Genomic DNA, 19,742 nt, shown 5'->3' on the forward strand with positions numbered 1-19,742 from the left:
AAATTTTGTTCATCCTTAATTTTGGTAACATTATTATTAATTTTGTTAAGTTTAAAATTTTCAACATCATTATTACTTATTTTCATATGATTTATTATTATTATTAGGTTCTTAAATTAAATCATGAAAAATTATAATATTTATCAATATATAATAAATCTAAAGAAAACCCGACCTCTATTTTTTTAAAAAAAATATTTTATATTTTGTAAATTTATTTATTTATATTATTTAATTGAAAAACACCCACCCATTAAATAAATAAAAAAACATGGCATATGATGAGCCGCCATGCAGATAATACATTTATTAAAAAATTTTATTGTAAAAAATTCTAACCACCCCTAGGAAATGAGACGGGATTCTTCCAAGTAATTCAGCTGAGCACCACCACCGGTCACTAGCGGAGCAATCCAATAGCATCAATGGCGGCCGGAGCTCTAGAGAAAACCCAATGAATCGGGGTTGAATGGTCGTGACATATAGCGAAATGATAGGACTGGAATCCACGGTGCATTTTCCACCACAGAAATTCAACATTCCTCAAGCTTTGTCAAGATGTACTAGAGTCATTCAAATCAGCGGGAAAATCAAGTATCACGAATTGTGTTGGTTCAGCTTGGTTCCTAATCGTTCATTTGTCTGTGCTACTCGGAGGAAAAAATCTTTGTTTCCAGCTTTTGTTAGTGATTTATCATCTGCTTCGCCGGAATCTGACCAGGTTGTTTGTTCATACTTCGATTGTCCATACACGACTCAGGATGTTTGACACTGCCATCAAAATTTTATAGCTTGTTTTAAAAGAATGTGTTGATTTTGTTGTGAGTGTAGGATAATGCTCGGAGGAAGTCCCCAAATGTTCAAATCCTGCTGAAGAGGTTTTGGGAAGTGGCTGCACCTTATTGGTTTTCCGATGATAAGGTCGCAGCTCGTTGGCGGCTTGCGGGTGTTTTTGCACTTACTTTGGGGACGACGGGTATCAGCGTTGGTTTCAATTTCCTTGGCCGTGACTTCTATAATGCCCTTGCCAGTATGATTTTTTCTTTTCTTGCTATCTTTGCAGCTGTTTGATTTACTAACTAAGGTGACTTCTCTGATTTGTGTTTTTTTTTTATGTGATTGAAGACAAGGACCAAGAACAGTTTACCAAGCAACTGATGTATTACTTGGCTGCTTTTGCTACTGGAATTCCGGTGAGCACATTGCTCCATTTTCTTAGGTATTTCTCGTGTTAATCTTCTCTGCATTCTTTACAGGACATGAAATGCCATTATCGCTTGTACCATGATTCCTAATATCCAATCTAGATCTATACTGCTTGTATCTTTTTCTGGCTAAAATGCATTTGGACTTATGATAATTAAATTATGCTTAAACCCCTTGTGTTAAAATTTAGATACCAGATCCTTGTGTCAGGAAATTGCCTACAAACCCTTGTGCTATTGAAAAGTATGCAAAAAGGTCCATTCTTGCATTTAGCCAGAGACGATGTACTGTAGTAGCCATTCGCTGATTGTCTACTTCATGAACATGATTATAACTCCATACATCACACCAATCACCTCGACCCAACGCATGGATACAATAACGAAGGACCAAGGCTCAACATGTCAAATTTAGTAATGCATCAAATGACAATCATAATGATGAGTGCTTACAATACGAGTGTCTGAAATACTCACGGGTTGGTTGATTAACCATCACCCAGAATTCAGCTAATGACCAATCGATTACATTACGTCAATTATGGTAACATTTTGTGTGCGCTGGTAAGGTAATTTTCATCAAGTTGTCGGTCTAACTAGAAAGCGAAATCTATTTGTCAATCTACATGGTATGATCGGCTTCTGGTTTACATTTAGCCAACATATAAATACTTAACACGCTTGATAAATTATTGGGAATTTGAAGCTACGGGCCAAAACACCAATATGAAAATGATTTTTAACACGTTAATTGCAAAGTTTTAACAAAACAAGAGATTCTAAAAATTACCAAAAGCCATAAAATCATACTTTTACCTACCAACCAGGGCATATATAGTGCTTTTAACATGATAACATCAAGCTTTTTAGACCATCTAACTTCTAATAGATATGCTTTCTCAAGTGATAGAAAATAAACATTTCCAAATTATTATTAGTCATTACCTTGAGAATTATATAATTACTCGAACTGAAATGTGTCATAATGCAGCTCCATTACAGACTGTATGATTCCTGTGAATTGTGTAGTGATGTTCATTTACCTATTTAGGAATATATCATGCAGGAGATGTATGTGCCTTGATTTATTGTTTCCAAACATATTTGGATACAAGATCACAGCAAGGCTTCCATAGGATAACGTCGCATGGAAAATTTCCTTTACCTTTCATACACTATTGAAAGTATTCAATTCATTATCTTTTGACTGATTTATATCTTTCATGGCAGCAAATGTCTTAGGAAGAGTTTTCTGTGATAAAGTGAAGAAATTAAAGAATAGACTTGATTGTGCTTATTTTAAATTTTATTTGGGAATAAAATTAAGAATCTTTTTCCTAGAATTTTCTTTTATTTACTACATTTAAATCCAGGACATGATCGGAAACTCGGAGTGTTACTGTATATGATTTCAAGGAATGCTTCCTCATATTTGTTCCTTTTCTCCATATTGATTTTTGTCCTAGATTCTTCTGAGTTTAGGAGCTATTCATACTCATATATTTTTTTTTCAGGTTTTTGTTTTGAGGGATTATGTGAAAGATACTCTTTCTTTGAGATGGAGATCTTGGATGACAAGCTATTACATGGATCGATATTTGAAGAATAGAACTTTTTACAAAATACAATCGCAGTCAATAATTGATAACCCAGATCAGCGGATTGTTGATGATTTAAGTTCTTTCACAGCAACAGCTCTCGCATTTTCCTTGACACTCTTCAATGCTTCCGTGGACTTGATATCTTTCAGTAATATCTTGTATGGAATCTATCCACCACTTTTTCTCGTTCTTCTGGGTTACTCACTTGGAGGAACAGCTATTAGTATCGTCCTTGGTAGGGTAAGTTTTAACTTAAACATCATGTAGTTATTAAACTGCATGGATGTGCTTCTTTAAAATAGAGTATTTTTATCATGAACTAGTGTATGTAACTTACCTTCCAATATTGAGAACTTTTTACCTTCAGGGACTGGTGAATCTGAACTTTTTGCAAGAGAAAAAAGAAGCAGATTTTCGTTATGGACTAGTGCGCATCAGAGAAAATGCAGAGTCCATTGCATTTTATGGCGGCGAGCAAAACGAGATGCAACTTCTAATGCAGCGATTCAGAAGCGCATTCGAAAATCTCAGTGTATGGAAGTCATAAGACTGTCTTTTGTAGTACAAGCTTCTAAACCCTTCGGACCAGCTGTTTGTGCTGTTTCCACTTCATTTAGATTTTTGCACCTTGAGTATTTCACATTTCATCTCATAAAATTTCAACATGTGGGTGGGATAAATCTTTCACAATTATTTGTGAAACGCGACATGAAATAGAGAATTATACAAATCTTTCACAAATTATTGTTACCCTGATTGGTTGGTTAATGTCACTGGTTGCTGTTAGTGTCCTGATGAATATAGGGATACTGAAAAGGGGAGCATAGAAAAGCAAATGAAAATATTTGTAATACCTATGAAATATCCTGATGTTTATTTTATCTCCATCCATTCTTTCAAAATCAGTATTCTTCCTATATTAAAAGCCGTTAATACTTGATATCATATAAGTCTCTTACCTTATTTATATTAATATTTCCATCTTAAACTTTACAGCAACTATTGATATCTTCCCGAAATCTGGAGTTCTTCACCAATGGCTACAGATACTTGATCCAGATTCTTCCTGCAGCTGTAGTTGCACCCATGTATTTTTCTGGAAAAATTGAATTTGGTGTCATTAATCAATCTGTATCTGCATTTAATCACATTCTTGGAGATTTTTCCCTCATCGTGTACCAATTTCAAGCTCTCAGTGCCTTTTCTGCTGTCATTGAACGACTAGGTACGTTGATATATTCTGTTTGAAAAGTGTATATATGATTGTCTCTTGATTATCTTGAAGTAAGAGCAACTGTTATCATATAACTCTGATTTTATTAGTTGCTGGTATGTGGAAATCACCTGCCATTATTGATGTGTTGAAGTTCTATGTTGATCTGCGGTGATGCTTCATGAGTAAACAATTTGAGACTTTGTTTATACTCAGTTTTAGAAATTTTTGTCATCCATCATGGCCACAATTTATTTACCAGCTTCACTAGTTTGGCTTTAGAATAGCTCGCTAGATTTGGCATGTATATGTTGTTGATTGAAGACAAAGTATGGTGGGAATCACCTCTTTATTTCGTGAATGTGCATGGATTGCTATAGGTTATTTTGGCTATGTCAGAACAATGGCATTGCTGATTCTATCCTTCCCTTATATTTTAAATTTGTGCTCATGTGCAGTTTGATTTATGGATCTTGTTACATATACTGCTGCAGTTCTTTTGTAGCATTGTCAATTGTTGTAAAAACCAACAGAATGCCAGCATGCAATGTAATTTAGAAAGTTTAAATCTCAGGTGAATTCGACGATCTTTTAAACAACAAAGACACTAGAAGTGATGCTGACAACTTGGAAGAAATATGTCGTGAATTATGCATTATTTCCGACTTTAGCACTTCCAATGGGTCTGTGCCCTTTGCTAACAGTTCAAAGTTAATGAGTATCAATCATTTGACTCTAATGACTCCAAGCGGAGCAACACTTATCAGGGATTTGTCTTTGGACGTCTACGAGGGGAACCACTTGCTGGTTAGTAATTGTATTTCATTACTGAGGTAATAACAAAAATGAGTTGAGAAAGTGAAGGAATGGATTGATTATTGGTGCTTAGCTTGATTAACAGGTTACAGGACCAAGTGGAAGTGGTAAAACTTCGTTACTAAGAGCTGTAGCTGGTCTCTGGAGCTTTGGAAAGGGAACTATCACATCTTTTGAGAGAAATGAGGGAGATCCTCTATCACAGTTATCTTCAAACCTGGCTTCTCTTGAAGTAAGTTCTGTGGAAGAGACCATGGGCAATGAAAACAGACGGAAAAATGAACTTTCTAGAGGTGTATTTTTCCTTCCTCAGAAACCATATATGGTTTTGGGAACTCTTCGTCAACAATTGCTTTATCCTACTTGGTGTGAAGATTCAATTTCCATGTCAGACAACAATAAACCAACTGGTATGATATCTCGTATATGCCACCTCATCCCTGAGTAAATGCCTGAAACTGCGATAGATATTAGATCTCGTGGCTTCGAAAGTACTCTTCCCTATAGCCTTAATATTTCATGTATACATTTGATAGGAAATGAACTGGTAGTGCTCATAAATCTATGAAAGGTTTATTATGTTCTGAGGACATCAAATTTTTGTATGTTTCGATTGATTACATATAATTTCATTGAGTTTGAAATACACACAGTCGACCATGTAGGAAGGTCCTAATAAATGCTAGACGTCTTACTTAACCACATTCACAATGCTTTAAAATTCGGTAATTATCTTGAAACATGTTTGTTAAAAAATACCACTGTAAGACATTCTAGACACACGTTTCCTTAGTAGATTGAAAAGGACATGAACTAGGAAATGCATTGAAGCCTGAAAAATAGGGCTAGTACGGGTACACATGCACTTATTTAGAGCTAAAGTTATTGAGAGATTTATTTTGCAGGTTCGCTACCTTTCCTAACGATGGCACAAGACATGGATTCAAGGCCTCAGAAGCCTACTAATGAAGATATAATTCAAGTTCTACATGATGTTCGACTTGGCTACATATTGTCACGATTTGATCTAGATTCCATGTCTGAATGGTCTAGTGTTCTTTCTCTTGGTGAGCAGCAACGTCTAGCATTTGCACGTTTGTTGCTTTCAAAGCCAACCTTAATTCTCTTGGATGAATCTACTAGTGCTTTAGACGAAGCCAACGAGGTGACGGAAATTTAATACCTCTGTTTCCCTATAATTTATTTTTTGTGGCTAACTTTACATTACATTATGCTTATCAAATCAACATATTTGCTGAAATATGTGGGCACTAGGACTGAAGTGTTCTTGAGTAGTGAAAGCCAATTATCGATCTTATGCAGTGTAATTGAATTCTTTTTCCAACTCTTTAAAAGCAATAACCAATTTATGACTGGTTCTTGTCAACACAAACCAGATTCATTCCCTGGTTTGTATTTACATTTCTTATTTTTTGTCATAGATTCATTGACGAGTAATTCTCATGTGCCTCTCCCTTATTCTGGAATTATCATCTATTTAGTTAACGCTGGTGATTGCATCAATATCCTTGCTTCTTACACTAAACTATTACTTGCAGACACATATATATCGGTTGATTGAAGCTGCAGGGATCACATACATAAGCATCGGTCATAGAAAAACACTTTACGAATACCATAAACAAGTCTTGCGTATATCCCCAGTGGAACCAACAAATTCAGACCTCAATTGGCAGTTTGAGCCCATCAATGAAACTTCCGCGTACAATCTATCGAAGCAGTAACAACAACCTGAATGGCGTCAAGGTATCAGTGTTTACTCCTTTGCTTAGGAATGACCTGGAAATGATGTACAAGTCCGAGAATTTTTATTTTATTTTTACTTTTATATGCTCGTGATATCATAGTAGTAGCTTTGTCTAAATGAAACCAAGGATTTGCCATTGATGTCTCATTTCTTCGCTAGCAGAGAAGAATACTACACGGATTTACGAACTAATCAGTAAAGTTGTTAAAGAATTATTGTCTATGCGAACATTGAATTGATAATGTATATTCAAGTTTCTTATTTTAGTCATGGGTGTGATAGTTTGTATAATTTCATGCATTCTCACCAGAGATTAAAACGAACCGAGCCGAACACTATCAGGCTCGAGTTCGGTAGTGTTCGGCTCGTTTAGGATATCGAGTTTGGGTCGAGCTCGATTCGAACTTTTATTATTAGGCTCGAGCTCGGCTCGTTTGAAAATTACTAAGTTCGCGAATTGCTCGAGCTCGGTTCATTAATCGTTTGTTTATCATGTTTAACTATTTTGGCTCAAGCTCATTAAGCAAACTCTTTTTAAATTCATTAAACAAACTCATCTTTTAGCTCGTTAAACAAGTTCGTTTTAGAGCTCGTCGAGCATTTTCACCAAAAAGTCAACTAAAATACGATGAATTAAGGGTCAAATTTATAGCATTTCAATCTATTACATTTTACTAAAATAGTAATGTTGGACAAAAACTCATGGTCCAACAAGCTAGTACAAAAGATTAACCAAGCTCGAGCTCACGAACAGACTCGCAAGCTTACGAGCTGAACATCTTGAATCTCGAGCTCGATAAGCTTAACGAACGATCTCGAAAGAATTTTTATCGAGTCGAACTCGGAGTAACTCACGAGTGATTTGGTTCATTAACATTCCTAATTCTCATGTAATCACCAGACTAATTCTCTGTGGGTCAATATAAAAAGGGAGTATGTCTCTTTTCTCCGGTTTTTGAGTAGCATGGGAATCTCACACCGTACTGTAACCCAACAAAAACAAATAGAACGATGTCTTCTTAAGCCAAAAAAGTGGTAATTTCTCGAAAAAGGTTTAAACTTTGCTTACCAATTTAAAAGTGAAGCTGCTACTTGCCAAAAAAGATATAGTTTTAGAACCATCAATGTTTATACCAAAGTAAAAGACCTCAAATTTAAGTGAAATCCACCAGCAAATATGTTTATACCCTCCTCATCATGATGTATTATACAAGATAAACTAGATCAAGGAATTACAACTCAGGCATTCAGAGATGCTCACTTATTTAGATACTAATTTTCCAAAGACTCACAACATTGCCACAAAATCCAAGGTTGTAGACCACTATACGAAGGGCATCATCCCATTTTCCAAGAATCTGGGTGATGCTGAACACCTTCATATTCAGCTCAAATCAAGTTGCCCATGCATACATACTTTATCTGCACCAGAAGATATGTGCCTGAATCAGTTGCTGGTACTCGAGCTAAATAACTGATAATTCGTTTCTTTGACAGTTCAAGCTTTTGGAATGAGGGACATTAACAAACAAAATCAAGTCAAGACAACCACAAACACAAAAATGAAAGATTCGACATGAGAAATACTACATTCAACGCTCCTCCAATGGATCATACAGGCAAAACAACTTCTGTCGAATAAACATCCACTATTCTATGTTTTTTCAATGGAGTTAACACTCTACACGTCTCAAGCACCAGACCAGTCCGAGCAAGACTGTGTACAATGAGCTCTAGCAATTACTCTTTACCCTCTCGCTTTATGAATTTTTTTTATCTCAAACTGTTGCAGGAATCTATTGTAACTTTTCCTCGACCAATCCAAACACTACTCACAAACCGATGTGGGACTGTGGGTACTACAAAGAATCTGCTACAAGGGTTCTCAAGCATTCACGTGCATTCCAGATCCAAATATCTTGTTGGATTTGGGCCTTTGCTTATGATAAATTTGAAGATCAGAATTTATGACCAACTTGGAAAAGAATTTGACGGGAATAAAAACAAAAACGATTGTAAACATGAAAAGAGAAAAATTGAAAAAGAAAATCACATCGAGAAATTCAGACCATAGAATATCACATCCATTCTTTCTGGTGTATAAAGATAGACATCCTGAATATAAATACCTCAAGATATTCCTCCATCCCGTATTTTGATCCTTCACGGCCAAGACCTGATTGTTTCATGCCTCCATGTGGAGTCACCTATATGAATGGAAGATAATGAATAAGCATGAACTTCAATTTCTCATCGCTATCTCATCGAGATGCAGAAAAGGGTTCACCTCAGTTGAGACCAGTCCTTCATTAACTCCGACAATTCCATATTCAAGAGCTTCAGCAACACGCCAAGATCGTTGGACACTTCTCGTAAAGATATAAGAAGCCAAACCTACAAACAAATTGTTAGTGTAACATAGTCACAAAAGATATGATGTCTTCTTTAGTTGAACTCAGCAATCAGAATATTTAAGAATTAATAACTTCAATTCTTAAGATGTGGATGGCTTCTTCTTCGGTCTCAATAAGAAAAGTCATCCATGACTCATACCAGCAGTGGTGTCATTGGCAATATGGATGGCTTCCTCTTCGGTCTTAAACTTGAGAAGAGGTGCAACAGGTCCAAATACTTCCTCACTAGATTATCCACAAAATAAAATCAGCGACAAAAAATTTACCATGAACGACTGGAAAAAAGCTGCATCAATAATATAAAAAGCTCTATTCAAGCATTTCTTCACGACGATCTGAAGTTCAGAACTCATGTCAAAGAAAGAAAGACAATCCTGATACATCTACAACCATAACTTGCAAGTCTACATGGAAGTAAAGCAGTAAAAAACAAATCAAAACTGAGCGAGCAGTTATGATTCTATTCAGCTAAGGTGTAAATGCCAACCGATTCAACACCAAACCAATATAGACTAATTCCACAGCTATTGGCAAGCCAAGGGAATAAAATGCTTTAACTAACCTAATATGCCTATGAATTATACCAAATAAACTAACACAAAATCCAATAATATCTCTACATGGACCCAGTATCAAGTATGTTACGGTGATGAGGAAACACAAGAGAGCTGATGTTTCCTCACCCCTTTGATAGTGTTCTTGTTCCTAATTAAATCAACTCCCCCAAGAAAGCAAACAAAGACTCCACTCCCAAAGATCCAAGAGACGGGCTCATCACAACTTTCAAGTAATATAACATATACAATAAATATGAGCTCATAGGACCAGACCTTTCCAAACATCAACAAAGTTAACTGCAATCTAGGCAACTGAGGCACACAGTAGAATACTATTGGTCAGGAAGCATGATACTGAAAACCCCAGAATATTAACCACAGAAGACATGGGTTATATATTCTGAGGTAGACACTGTTGTTCTTTAGTCTCCATCAGTGTATGCGCTAGCCAATCCACAATAAAAGAAGTGACAATTTTTTAAGTTTACCAAGACATTAATAGAGTCATACAGGACAAGACTAGCAAATATGCCTCGACTGCACATTAGACAAAGTTCAATTTAGGGTTTTTTGGAGTTACCTGGATATACGCATCTCACATTTGACATCGGCTATAACAGTAGGTTCATAAAAGGTCATTCCAAGGCTGTGTCTGTTTCCACCAGCGAGGATTTTGGCTCCCTTAAAAAAAAGGTGAATACATTAGGGCAAGAGTAAGGGTAAATAAGTCCTCTTGCATTTTGTGCCTAGAAACCTCAAGTTTTTATAGCATGGAAGCATAAATCAAAATTTTCATGATATAAGCTACAAAAAATGCCACAAAATATATACCCAAGCAATGACTTGAATGAAAAGGGCCATGCACGAGATATGGAGCAAACAAGAAACATTCTACTTCATCAGTCCACAGATTGTACTTTAGGGGACAACTGTGGCACCACATGTCCCCAAAAGATGAATAATGATACAAGTAATGACACCAAAACAAAACAATACCTGGCTCTATTTCCGATTCTAACAGAACAATTTATTTAATATCATGAACATCATTAGTTTCTATAAATTACTAAAGGAAAAGTAAAAAGAAATTCCCATATGAACACTGGTTCTAGTCACTGTGCTGTAAATTAGGTATCAAACAAACCTTTGAGACAGCATCTTGCACCAGTGTTTCGACCTGTAAGGCAATCCTGAGAGGGGTCAAACGGGCTAGACACAACTACAAGTATCATATTTGCACAATTGAAATTGTAAACTGCAAAATAAACTTGACCTTTTGTACTGCAGCATCATTTATCAGAGGGCCCTGCAATAAGCATCAACAGCAAACTTTTCAAGTTAGATTAGTTAATACAACCCAGAAACCTAGATGGTTAATTTTATGTGATGTAGTAAACTCTAAATGTTAAAGCGTATTTTTGTAATAGATATAGAAAGCAGAAATTGAGCTAGAATAAAAAAGCATAAACAGTTCATGTGTAATGACCTTAATCTTTATTTTGAATGAAGTATTAAATAAGAGATCATTAAAGGATTGCTTAAGCATTATTAAGGAATTGATGATTCGGGATCAACCTGTTTGGATCCACCGAATTTAAAATAAACAACCCAATTTACTTCAAATTACATTATCCCGAGAAATCCAACTAGACAAATGAGATTCTGACACGTGGCAGATAATATTGATTCGGATTTTCTAAACTAGTCCGAATGCAGCCTATAAATGGAAGCTGATTTCTTTTGTTTCCTACACCGCTTCCTTCAGCTACTCTCTCTCGAGTTTTATTCATATACCTTAAGTTTTCTAGCCAGTCTCTAGGGCATTTTGGTGTCAGGAAGTTTCGGAACTAGTGTCGACTCGTGGAGGGGGGGCATGATACATGTTTTACTGCTTTGGCATATTATGTATGACATATCATGTTGAGACTGATATCTTTTGAGATATATCTCGTTTTTTTGGGTCGCTCAGCCCTATACTATATTGTGGACGATGGGACATCGAGAGCTACAGTGTCCGACGGGACTCGCGGACTCTGATGACCTGGACATGCCTTGATGATGAGTGTGGGAGCCAAAACATGCCCAGGGCAGATCAGAGACTACGCACTCGGGCGCCTCTAGACTAAGCATGAGATTCTTTATTTGATCCTTGATATCCGATCATATTACATTTCACATGCATCAAATCAGTCTGTATACTCGTATATTCTCATATTGGACGATTGTCGCTCACGTCCTTGTTTTCATCTTGGGCACCCCATTCCACAAGGCAGGTCTTAGATTGGACGGTTCGGACAGCCAGGGCACTGGCTAGAGCAATTGGGTTTTCGGTGGCGATCCAGTGGATGCTTTATTTGCTTTATCGTATTCTCATTCAGAATTATGTTTTCGATATGGTTGTATTAATGTTTAAGCCTGCTGTTATTATTCTGTTTTCGTTTGGGTTGTAAGATGATTAAGTTATTTAGTTTCCGCTGTTTAATTGGTGTTAGTAAGTTTTAATTTTGCATGCTTATTAGTCTGTTTATTAGTGGCTCGGCTAAGGACGCTACATCATGTTTGCAGTACATGTCCGCGAGTGAAAGCCAATGCATTCTAGGCCAAACACAATTTAAAAATCGGGAAATGTAATAAATCGCCCCAAACCTTGTCCTAACCCTCCTAGGACACGAATTATCTGGTTTTCGCACATGCACAAAGCCTTGGGACTTGGTTATTTGTTCACAGGAACTTAAGCTCTCCATTTTCGAGTATTAGAAGTTGGGGAACAAGTAGTAAATTATGGTCACATTGGTAATGGAGAGAATTACAGCAAGTAGGAACTATGTCTTTTCAGTTATGTTGTTTAGAGGGCATGCAACTAGCATCAGCAATTTTCTTGGACTTTATTATATTTATTTATATACTTGCATGGTTATTTATTAACTGTAAACTAAAAATATTTTCTAAGAATTAACGTTTTCACTTTTTGGTATTTTTCAAAATGGAGTTATGTTACTTCAAGTAATGGCATTTTGGAGAAACAAATCTTCTCTTTTATGCAACTCGATTTAATTGTTTTCGCTTTTGTTATTCATAGATATTAGGAACAAGGCCCTCCAAGCATCACAAAAGGAACAAACGAGTGCTATTATGTCAAATATACAGAAAATGAAAGTGATGCCGAGCCATGAGGGCCAAAAGGTAGGAAAGTTGTGTAATATAGAGTCATGCCTCTTGAAGAGATAACTTAACCAGAAAATGATCAGAGTAGTAAGATTTCAATTAATTTGTCAACTGAGGTTATTACCAGCACAACACCTTCTTCAAATCCATTCCCCACTTTCAAACTCTTGACCGCATTGGAAAAGGCATCTGCAAATTTGTCATATATCCCTGTAAAAAAGATCATTAGATCAAACAAGTTAATGATTCATTGTTGAGAAAAGTAATACTTGAAAATTAATGAATTTTAAAAGATAAAACTGCCCATTTTTGGCAATTTATAACCTACATCTTTTGGCATTTGCATTACATCCACATCAAAGCAAAATACTAGCCCGAGGAAGGAAAAGATTAAATAAACAAAAGAGAGAGGGAGAACATTTTTTACATATTTCCGTGGACAATATACCCTACAACACTCATTCAGTATTTAGTTTTCAATCATTTTCATTAAATTTAAAATGAAGTGTATGGAATCAGACTACCAACTAATGTTGTGTTTGGCTGATACTTGATAGGATTAGGCCAGGATAGATGGTTAAACATTTTTCATCCCACTTCCTAATCTCAGGCCTGGTGCTAAGTTTTTGGGTGATGAGCATCACAACTGGAACGCGCGATAAATCCACCTCTTTAACCAAAGTATCTAAGGGAATTATAACCTATACAAAAACCTACATTATGTGTAGATATTTATCAACACCACAAAGTGAAAAAAGTTAGAACGAAAAGACCATATTCGAACATATAATGAGCAAAACAGCAAAGAGGGCACGCTGATGGTTTCCAATTTTCTGAGGTTGTGTTTGGATTGATCGGTTTCAAATCCATAGATTTCAAATATTCAAATGTATTTTTGTAATTTAAAGAAAGAAGACCATGACTTCAAATCCACATATTTCATGCTTATATGATGTTAAATGTTAGTTATGACGGATTTTAAGTTCACGTAATAATAGATATATCTTAAATTCATTCTATTCAGTATAATAATTGTGTGAATAATTGAAGGATTTAAGATTTCATATATTGTCTTATTGTTAACAATAAAAATGTAATCGCAATTCATAGATTTCAAATACATCCATCCAAATGCAACTTGACTGATTGCTCTTGAACAATATTCTTGTATACAAGAAAGCCAACTCTAATTCTCCGATAACCTACCTCTTTGCCTCAAATCCTTTCTTTCTTGATTTCAAGTATATCATTCATGCTCAAAAATGAATATCAGACGGATATCATGACAGCAATCTCATCCTTTAACGACACATGTAACACATGTCAAGTATGAAATTAAGAAGATCGTGGTCTAGTTTTCTGGTTTAGTCAAATACCTTCTTGTACAAGAACTCTATTTGCACAAATACACGTTTGTCCAGTGTTACGGAATTTTGCTGCCAGCTGCAATCGCACAAGCATAATTATGATAGGGGCATTTTAATAGAAATAATACTATAGCTGATAATTCCCTTCAGACTAGTAAAACAACCATCTGATAACAGAAGGCAGTCAGTGACTCAAGTTGCTAAAAATCTAAAAGTTCAAACCTGGATAAGTGACAACCATGTCATTTTTGGTTCAACCTTCAGTTGATGTCTAAGATACTATTTCTCTACAACATCATTAAAGGAAAAGGAAGGACTCTTTTTAATAAGGCTGCACTTATTTTGAAATCCCTCTAGGGCAAGCTACTCAAAATGTGGAAACTTTAACTGGTACCATACTTTCTCATGTAAATTTCCACAAACAGCTCCCAGTTTAATTAGGTGACCACCATCAATTATGAGACCTCGGAACATTACAGACTTTTGACAGATTGAGCTCAACACTTTGAAGTTTGTTTTATTCAAAAGGCTGTCCATATACCAAAAGGTCACTGCAAGATGAACATCTATTGTTCTCAATATCTGTAGCTCTATAAATTTCTCTTATATTAAGTTCTTGATAGAATTATGCAGTAAGAAGATGGTAACATAAAGAAGTTATCACGATGCCTATACATTGTAATCCATAGAGGCCTGAATTTCCAGGAAAGGACTAATTAGCAACAAATGAAAGATACCATTTCATCTGTATCCGCATCAGTTACCAAAGAGAAGTGATCCAGAATATGCATCAAACACTTTAATACACAGAGAGCGAACATTCAGATCAAGAGAAAAAGAAAATACTGGTGCTCCAACTTACAGTTCCTTTTACAGCAACTTCAATATCTGCATCATCAAAAACTATGCAAGGAGCATTGCCACCAAGTTCGAGAGAGACCTTAAGACAAAAGAGGGATAAGCAGGTAAGAGCAGATATACATCTAGGATGCACATATTTTATTTCATACCTTTTTTACAGTCGCAGCTGCTCCTGCCATCAGTTTTTTTCCAACAGCTGTGGAACCAGTGAAAGAGATCGTTTTAACCTAAATAAGTTGGGAAAAACATTAGCAAACTTGTTTTTTCATGCATAACATTTAAATGATCATAAGCCTAAGAAAAATTAAATATGAAGAACCTGGGTACTGGCAAGTAAAGCTTCTCCGATAGCAGGTGCATCTCCCAATACAACATTCACAACACCCTAACTTTCAAAAATCACAATTAGAATGAAAGAATAGGGATGCAGAATATAGTGCACGATCAGAGTTTTTACCAATTATAGAACACACTACCAGATAAAGACAAGAGGCCGAACAATAAAAGATACACTTTTAAAAGCTCCAGAATCCAGATAAAACTGAGCTCTGACTTGTGATAAGAAAAACAGCACGCCAGCAGGTCATGAAAATCAAATTAATGTAATCCTTACTCCTTCCCAATTATTAAACTCACGTGTACCTTATGTGTTTCTCAGCATCTCAAGTACCACAAAAACTCGATAAATACATTTAACAAAAATAAGTATGCAGTTGCAACTTTTGTAATTCTTTCCCTTCATAGATGGTTTGACTACCCAGTCAAGATTACTGGCATTTTAGCCATGAAAGGACACTAGCTGTGCTCCAAGAGCAATGATGGGTACCAGCCAGCATAAAATCACTCTCTAATGAACAGATTATCCAATGATTCCATCAGTTAAAACATCGAAGTCAAATTATTACGTATGGAATTTTCTCATTTTATCGAAGGTTACGGGTATCAACAAGACACCAATTGTTACTCACTCCGCACCTTAACCTCAAATCACGAAAAAACAGAGGCAGTTAGCTCAAAAGTCAAGCAAAAGGCCAAGTGGCTCATTTCATAATCTCAGCACTGAATGTGTGATGTGCAGTTTAAATGGCATTGAATAACAGAATTACCGGCGGTATCCCAGCTTGAATAGATAGTTCCGCTGCTGCTAACGCAGTCAGTGGTGTCAGTTCAGATGGTTTTATGACGACGGTACATCCACAAGCAAGGGCAGGGGCAACCTAACAACAAAATAAAGTAATCATCCACTCTTGACATGATGCTACCACACTTATATTGACAGACAAAAATGCAAACTGAACCCCGAATGAAACAGATATCCACCTTCCGAGTAATCATGGCTATAGGAAAATTCCAGGGTGTAATCAACCCGACCACCCCTATTGGCTGCAAGAAAAAGTATGTCATCTCATTAGTATGTCTTCTCAATGAGATGAAAAAGACGATTCATAGACTTATCACTTAAGGTCGTGATTTTGGATTTCCTCTTGTTTATCTCACTCCAAAAGGGGGAGAATGGCCTACTAGTGAAAAGGTTTATTATTATATCTCTGACAATAAAAGCAGTGCATCCAAGTATGATTATATTATTTACAACATCCTAAGTATGATAATATTATTTATAAAAAAATAGATCAAATAAACAGACCATGTTATTGATATTTGTATCCTATAAATAAGCTATTAGATTCTTTTCAGTACTGCAAGGATGATACCCTTTGATATGTATGTGCCCGAATTAAAAGAATGTTAGATACACAAAAGCCACAACAAAAATGTGAGATAAGGAACTCAAAATTTCAGGGAAAAATATTCACCTGCTTTAAAATGAAGAATCGACGATCTACTGACGTTGTTGGGATTATGTCTCCATACACACGTTTAGCCTCCTCGGCAAAGAACTCAATAAAATTTGCCGCATAGATAACCTATGAGCAGCAAGAATTTATATGCTTCTCAACTCAAAGGCACACAAATAAAGTTTAATTTTTAGAAGACAGAGAGAGAATCAGGTACCTCACCAATGGCCTCTTTTACCGGTTTCCCTTGCTCTAGGGTCACAATTTGTCCAAGCTCTTCTTTGTGAGATATTAGTAAATCAAACCATTTTCTTAAACGTTTGCTCCTCTCTGTAGCAGTTAGCTTGCTCCAAGCTGCATCAATTTAAATAGAATTAACACAGTCCGGATGACAGGGTTGTATTCTCATGATCGTTTTGAGTTACCACAATGCACACTAGATCGGAGTTATCAAGATCTCATGGAATAAAGAGTATCCTTTATACGAAGAAATAAGGGTACTGTCTCCAATAATAATAACACAATGTCATTAAAGTGCACAAGATTAGTGTTCAGGAACAATTCTACCTGTCATTAAGCACACAAAGATCAGCATTCAGAAATCTTAATTGATATTTTTGGGTATTAAATACACCAGCCTGTCCGAATTACAACTACAATACGCTCCGCAAAATATTATATAGACTCGTGGCTCTAGATTTCGTACTTTGGATCACACAATCAGATAACTCTCAAGATCGTGCAACAGCAGGCTCTGTGCGCTGTGTGACTCAGACAATAATTGAGCATTTTACCTCAGACAAGAAACTGGGCTAGTCATTAGATAATGTTGAGAGAACATGCCGGATTTAGATATGCTGTCATAATTGACAACTTATAATGCAAAACAAGAAAAGTTCAGATATGCAGACAAGCATCGATGAATTTTGAAAAGATAATTATCTTTTTCAAGTGCAGAATATTGCAGCAAACTGAAAACATCAACATTTAGAGGATGGAACAAGGAGAAGATTACTTACTAATAATCGATAAAAAAAATTGTTTCTTCAGGTCAAAGTACGTATTTTAAGCTGTCTTCTTGTAAACTCTATTAAAATGAAAAACTTAATAGTAACAAAACAAAAACAAAAACAAAAACAAAATGAAAATGTAAACCACAATGACCAAAGAAACCAAACAGATGAAAGAAAAAAAAAAGAAACAGATACTAAGACAACTAAGCCCGGATACACTCACAGGCAAATGCTTCCTGCGCTGAAGCAATGGCGTCATTTGTTTCCCGTCCAGCCATGAATGGAACAGTTGTTATGACCTCACCAGTTGCAGGGTTAAGTACCTGCCAAAAAAGGTATTATTATTCCACATACAACAAAAGCAGCTGGCCGTACACATTTTAGAAGTATTTTCCTGTCAATAATTGCCACACAACCAAACCTCAAGTGTTTTCCCATCGTATGCTTCAGTCCATTTCCCACCAATAAGTCCATGACTTCGGATGAGTCCTGAACCATTCAGCTTAACAGAGATCGCCTTTGTGTCGGAACCCATCTGCAACCATCAAAACAACGTCTTCATGCCACAATTTCCACGAATTTCAAAAAATTTACATTTCAGAACAATTAAGTTGATCTAAAATGGCGGTTTGTAAATGAGATCTCTTCTAACATAGAATTTGAGAGTAAGATCGACAGGAACTGACAACCAAATCAGAACCTAAGTAACAGATTCGACGAGGTACAATTGCAGAGAAAGTAAGATTCTTTGTCCCCCAAATTTTTCCCACAAAAGCCAGAATTTCTACAACCACCATAAAAACCCAGAAGCATACTGATCCGAATTCCGATAAACCAAACCCATAAAAACTCAAGAAAAAAAAAAAAAAGCATCCTTACGCTCGCTGGAAAGTGAAACTCAAAAATCCACAAAGTTCACTAGAAAGTGGTGAGCGAAAGAGCTAAAATACCTGTCTACACAATATACGAGAGGGGTAATATGGCTGCGAAGTAGTAAAGATGCGTGGAGAAATAAAACCGGAGGCAAGGCGCCTACACACTGTGGATACGCAAACGTGAGTCCAGCTCATCAGGTCTGAAAAAGTTTCCCCCACGCCGCCCTGTCTACGTCTTAATACCCCAGATTAATTGCACCACTTGGGGATTCGAAATGATTGATAAATTTTTTTAGAAAGAACACTGGCGGCCTACTCCTGCTTCGCTGTTTCTGCTTCGTGCGAGTAAAGGACACTGGGTTCTATGCCCCACCGCCTGATTGGAGCCGCCTGTTAGTCCTTGGATCCCAACACATGGCAGCCCTGCGGCTGGTTCAATAGCTATTAGTGCACCAGCACCACCTCTAACCCACGAACCGACACTCTCTCGAAAAATATCAACCACACAACATGACAAACATCGAATGTCCTATTCAATTACGGATATTAAGATATGTGTGTTTGCTTATACAAGAAATTTGGATTGAAATTTCATCATCTCAGCAAATTCTCCTTTTAATGTAATATTTAAGATGGAAAAATTGTTTTCATAAGATGAAAATTTATCATTTAGCAAGTTATTGATCACTGACCAGAACAAATTACACGTGAAATATTATCTAAGATGTTTTATAAAAACAAGACACATCTAGCCAAGTCACGTAAGATTTTACGTGATAGTATCAGAGCGATCTGGTGGGTGAGCATATAGCTATTTTACACGACAGAATCAATATAACTCGTTTGCGGTAGTTTTAGTTTTACTTCTACACGTATTTTTAAGACCAAGAAAATGCTATTTGCCTCTGGTCCTGATAAATTTCATTACCTATTTGATTGATTTATTAACAATTGATTATGAATAATATGTGATAAAAATAAAATGGTGACTCAATGCTCCGCCAAGTGGCTAAATAGAGTTCCCGACACATGGGGCACGCAATATATTTCTTCATTATTATTGACCATCTCCCCAAATCGGACGGTTAGAT

The 19,742-nt window shown here is 36.2% G+C and overlaps 2 protein-coding genes across 4 annotated transcripts; one reads left to right on the forward strand and one right to left on the reverse strand.

Annotated features, from left to right (window-relative positions):
- Positions 1–310: 310 nt before the first annotated feature.
- On the forward strand, positions 311–6,869 carry LOC142540639 (ABC transporter D family member 2, chloroplastic-like). The gene is made up of 10 exons (XM_075646937.1): positions 311–721; positions 832–1,030; positions 1,126–1,193; positions 2,720–3,046; positions 3,174–3,338; positions 3,803–4,031; positions 4,594–4,826; positions 4,921–5,245; positions 5,741–6,000; positions 6,395–6,869. Exons 1-10 carry the CDS (start codon positions 470–472, stop codon positions 6,578–6,580), a joined length of 2,244 nt encoding a protein of 747 aa, XP_075503052.1. The 5' UTR covers positions 311–469; the 3' UTR covers positions 6,581–6,869.
- An 887-nt stretch (positions 6,870–7,756) lies between these two features.
- LOC142540640 (succinate-semialdehyde dehydrogenase, mitochondrial-like) lies at positions 7,757–19,119 on the reverse strand. Of its 3 annotated transcripts, none has more exons than XM_075646938.1 (19): positions 18,727–19,114; positions 18,198–18,311; positions 18,000–18,099; positions 16,981–17,117; positions 16,782–16,892; positions 16,288–16,350; positions 16,074–16,184; positions 15,287–15,352; positions 15,117–15,194; positions 14,969–15,046; positions 14,116–14,182; positions 12,864–12,949; positions 10,848–10,880; positions 10,719–10,751; positions 10,155–10,255; positions 9,157–9,242; positions 8,891–8,997; positions 8,733–8,810; positions 7,757–8,025 (listed from the first exon to the last, which is right to left on the reverse strand). In XM_075646938.1, the coding sequence occupies exons 1-19, from the start codon at positions 18,844–18,846 to the stop codon at positions 7,993–7,995; spliced, it is 1,602 nt and encodes a 533-aa protein (XP_075503053.1). In that variant the 5' UTR covers positions 18,847–19,114; the 3' UTR covers positions 7,757–7,992. The 3 variants fall into 3 exon arrangements, with proteins under 3 accessions (XP_075503053.1, XP_075503055.1, XP_075503054.1); XM_075646940.1 differs by having other exon boundaries at positions 18,656–18,796; XM_075646939.1 differs by lacking the exon at positions 10,719–10,751 and having other exon boundaries at positions 10,815–10,880; positions 18,727–19,119.
- Positions 19,120–19,742: the final 623 nt, after the last annotated feature.

This window comes from Primulina tabacum, chromosome 3 (genome assembly GCF_025594145.1).
Source record: "Primulina tabacum isolate GXHZ01 chromosome 3, ASM2559414v2, whole genome shotgun sequence".
Classification (NCBI taxonomy): domain Eukaryota; kingdom Viridiplantae; phylum Streptophyta; class Magnoliopsida; order Lamiales; family Gesneriaceae; genus Primulina; species Primulina tabacum.

Bases quoted from the DNA above. Each gene is read 5' to 3' on its own strand.
- LOC142540639 (XM_075646937.1), top strand. From the start codon at position 470: ATGGTCGTGACATATAGCGAAATGATAGGACTGGAATCCACGGTGCAT. The intron at 1,031-1,125 runs GTATGATTTTTT...ATGTGATTGAAG, and splicing joins CTTCTATAATGCCCTTGCCA to ACAAGGACCAAGAACAGTTT. The intron at 6,001-6,394 runs GTGACGGAAATT...TATTACTTGCAG, and splicing joins CTTTAGACGAAGCCAACGAG to ACACATATATATCGGTTGAT.
- LOC142540640 (XM_075646939.1), bottom strand. From the start codon at position 18,846: ATGAGCTGGACTCACGTTTGCGTATCCACAGTGTGTAGGCGCCTTGCC. The intron at 8,998-9,156 runs GTATGAGTCATG...ATTTGTTTGTAG, and splicing joins TGCCAATGACACCACTGCTG to GTTTGGCTTCTTATATCTTT. The intron at 8,811-8,890 runs GTGAACCCTTTT...CCATTCATATAG, and splicing joins AAGGACTGGTCTCAACTGAG to GTGACTCCACATGGAGGCAT.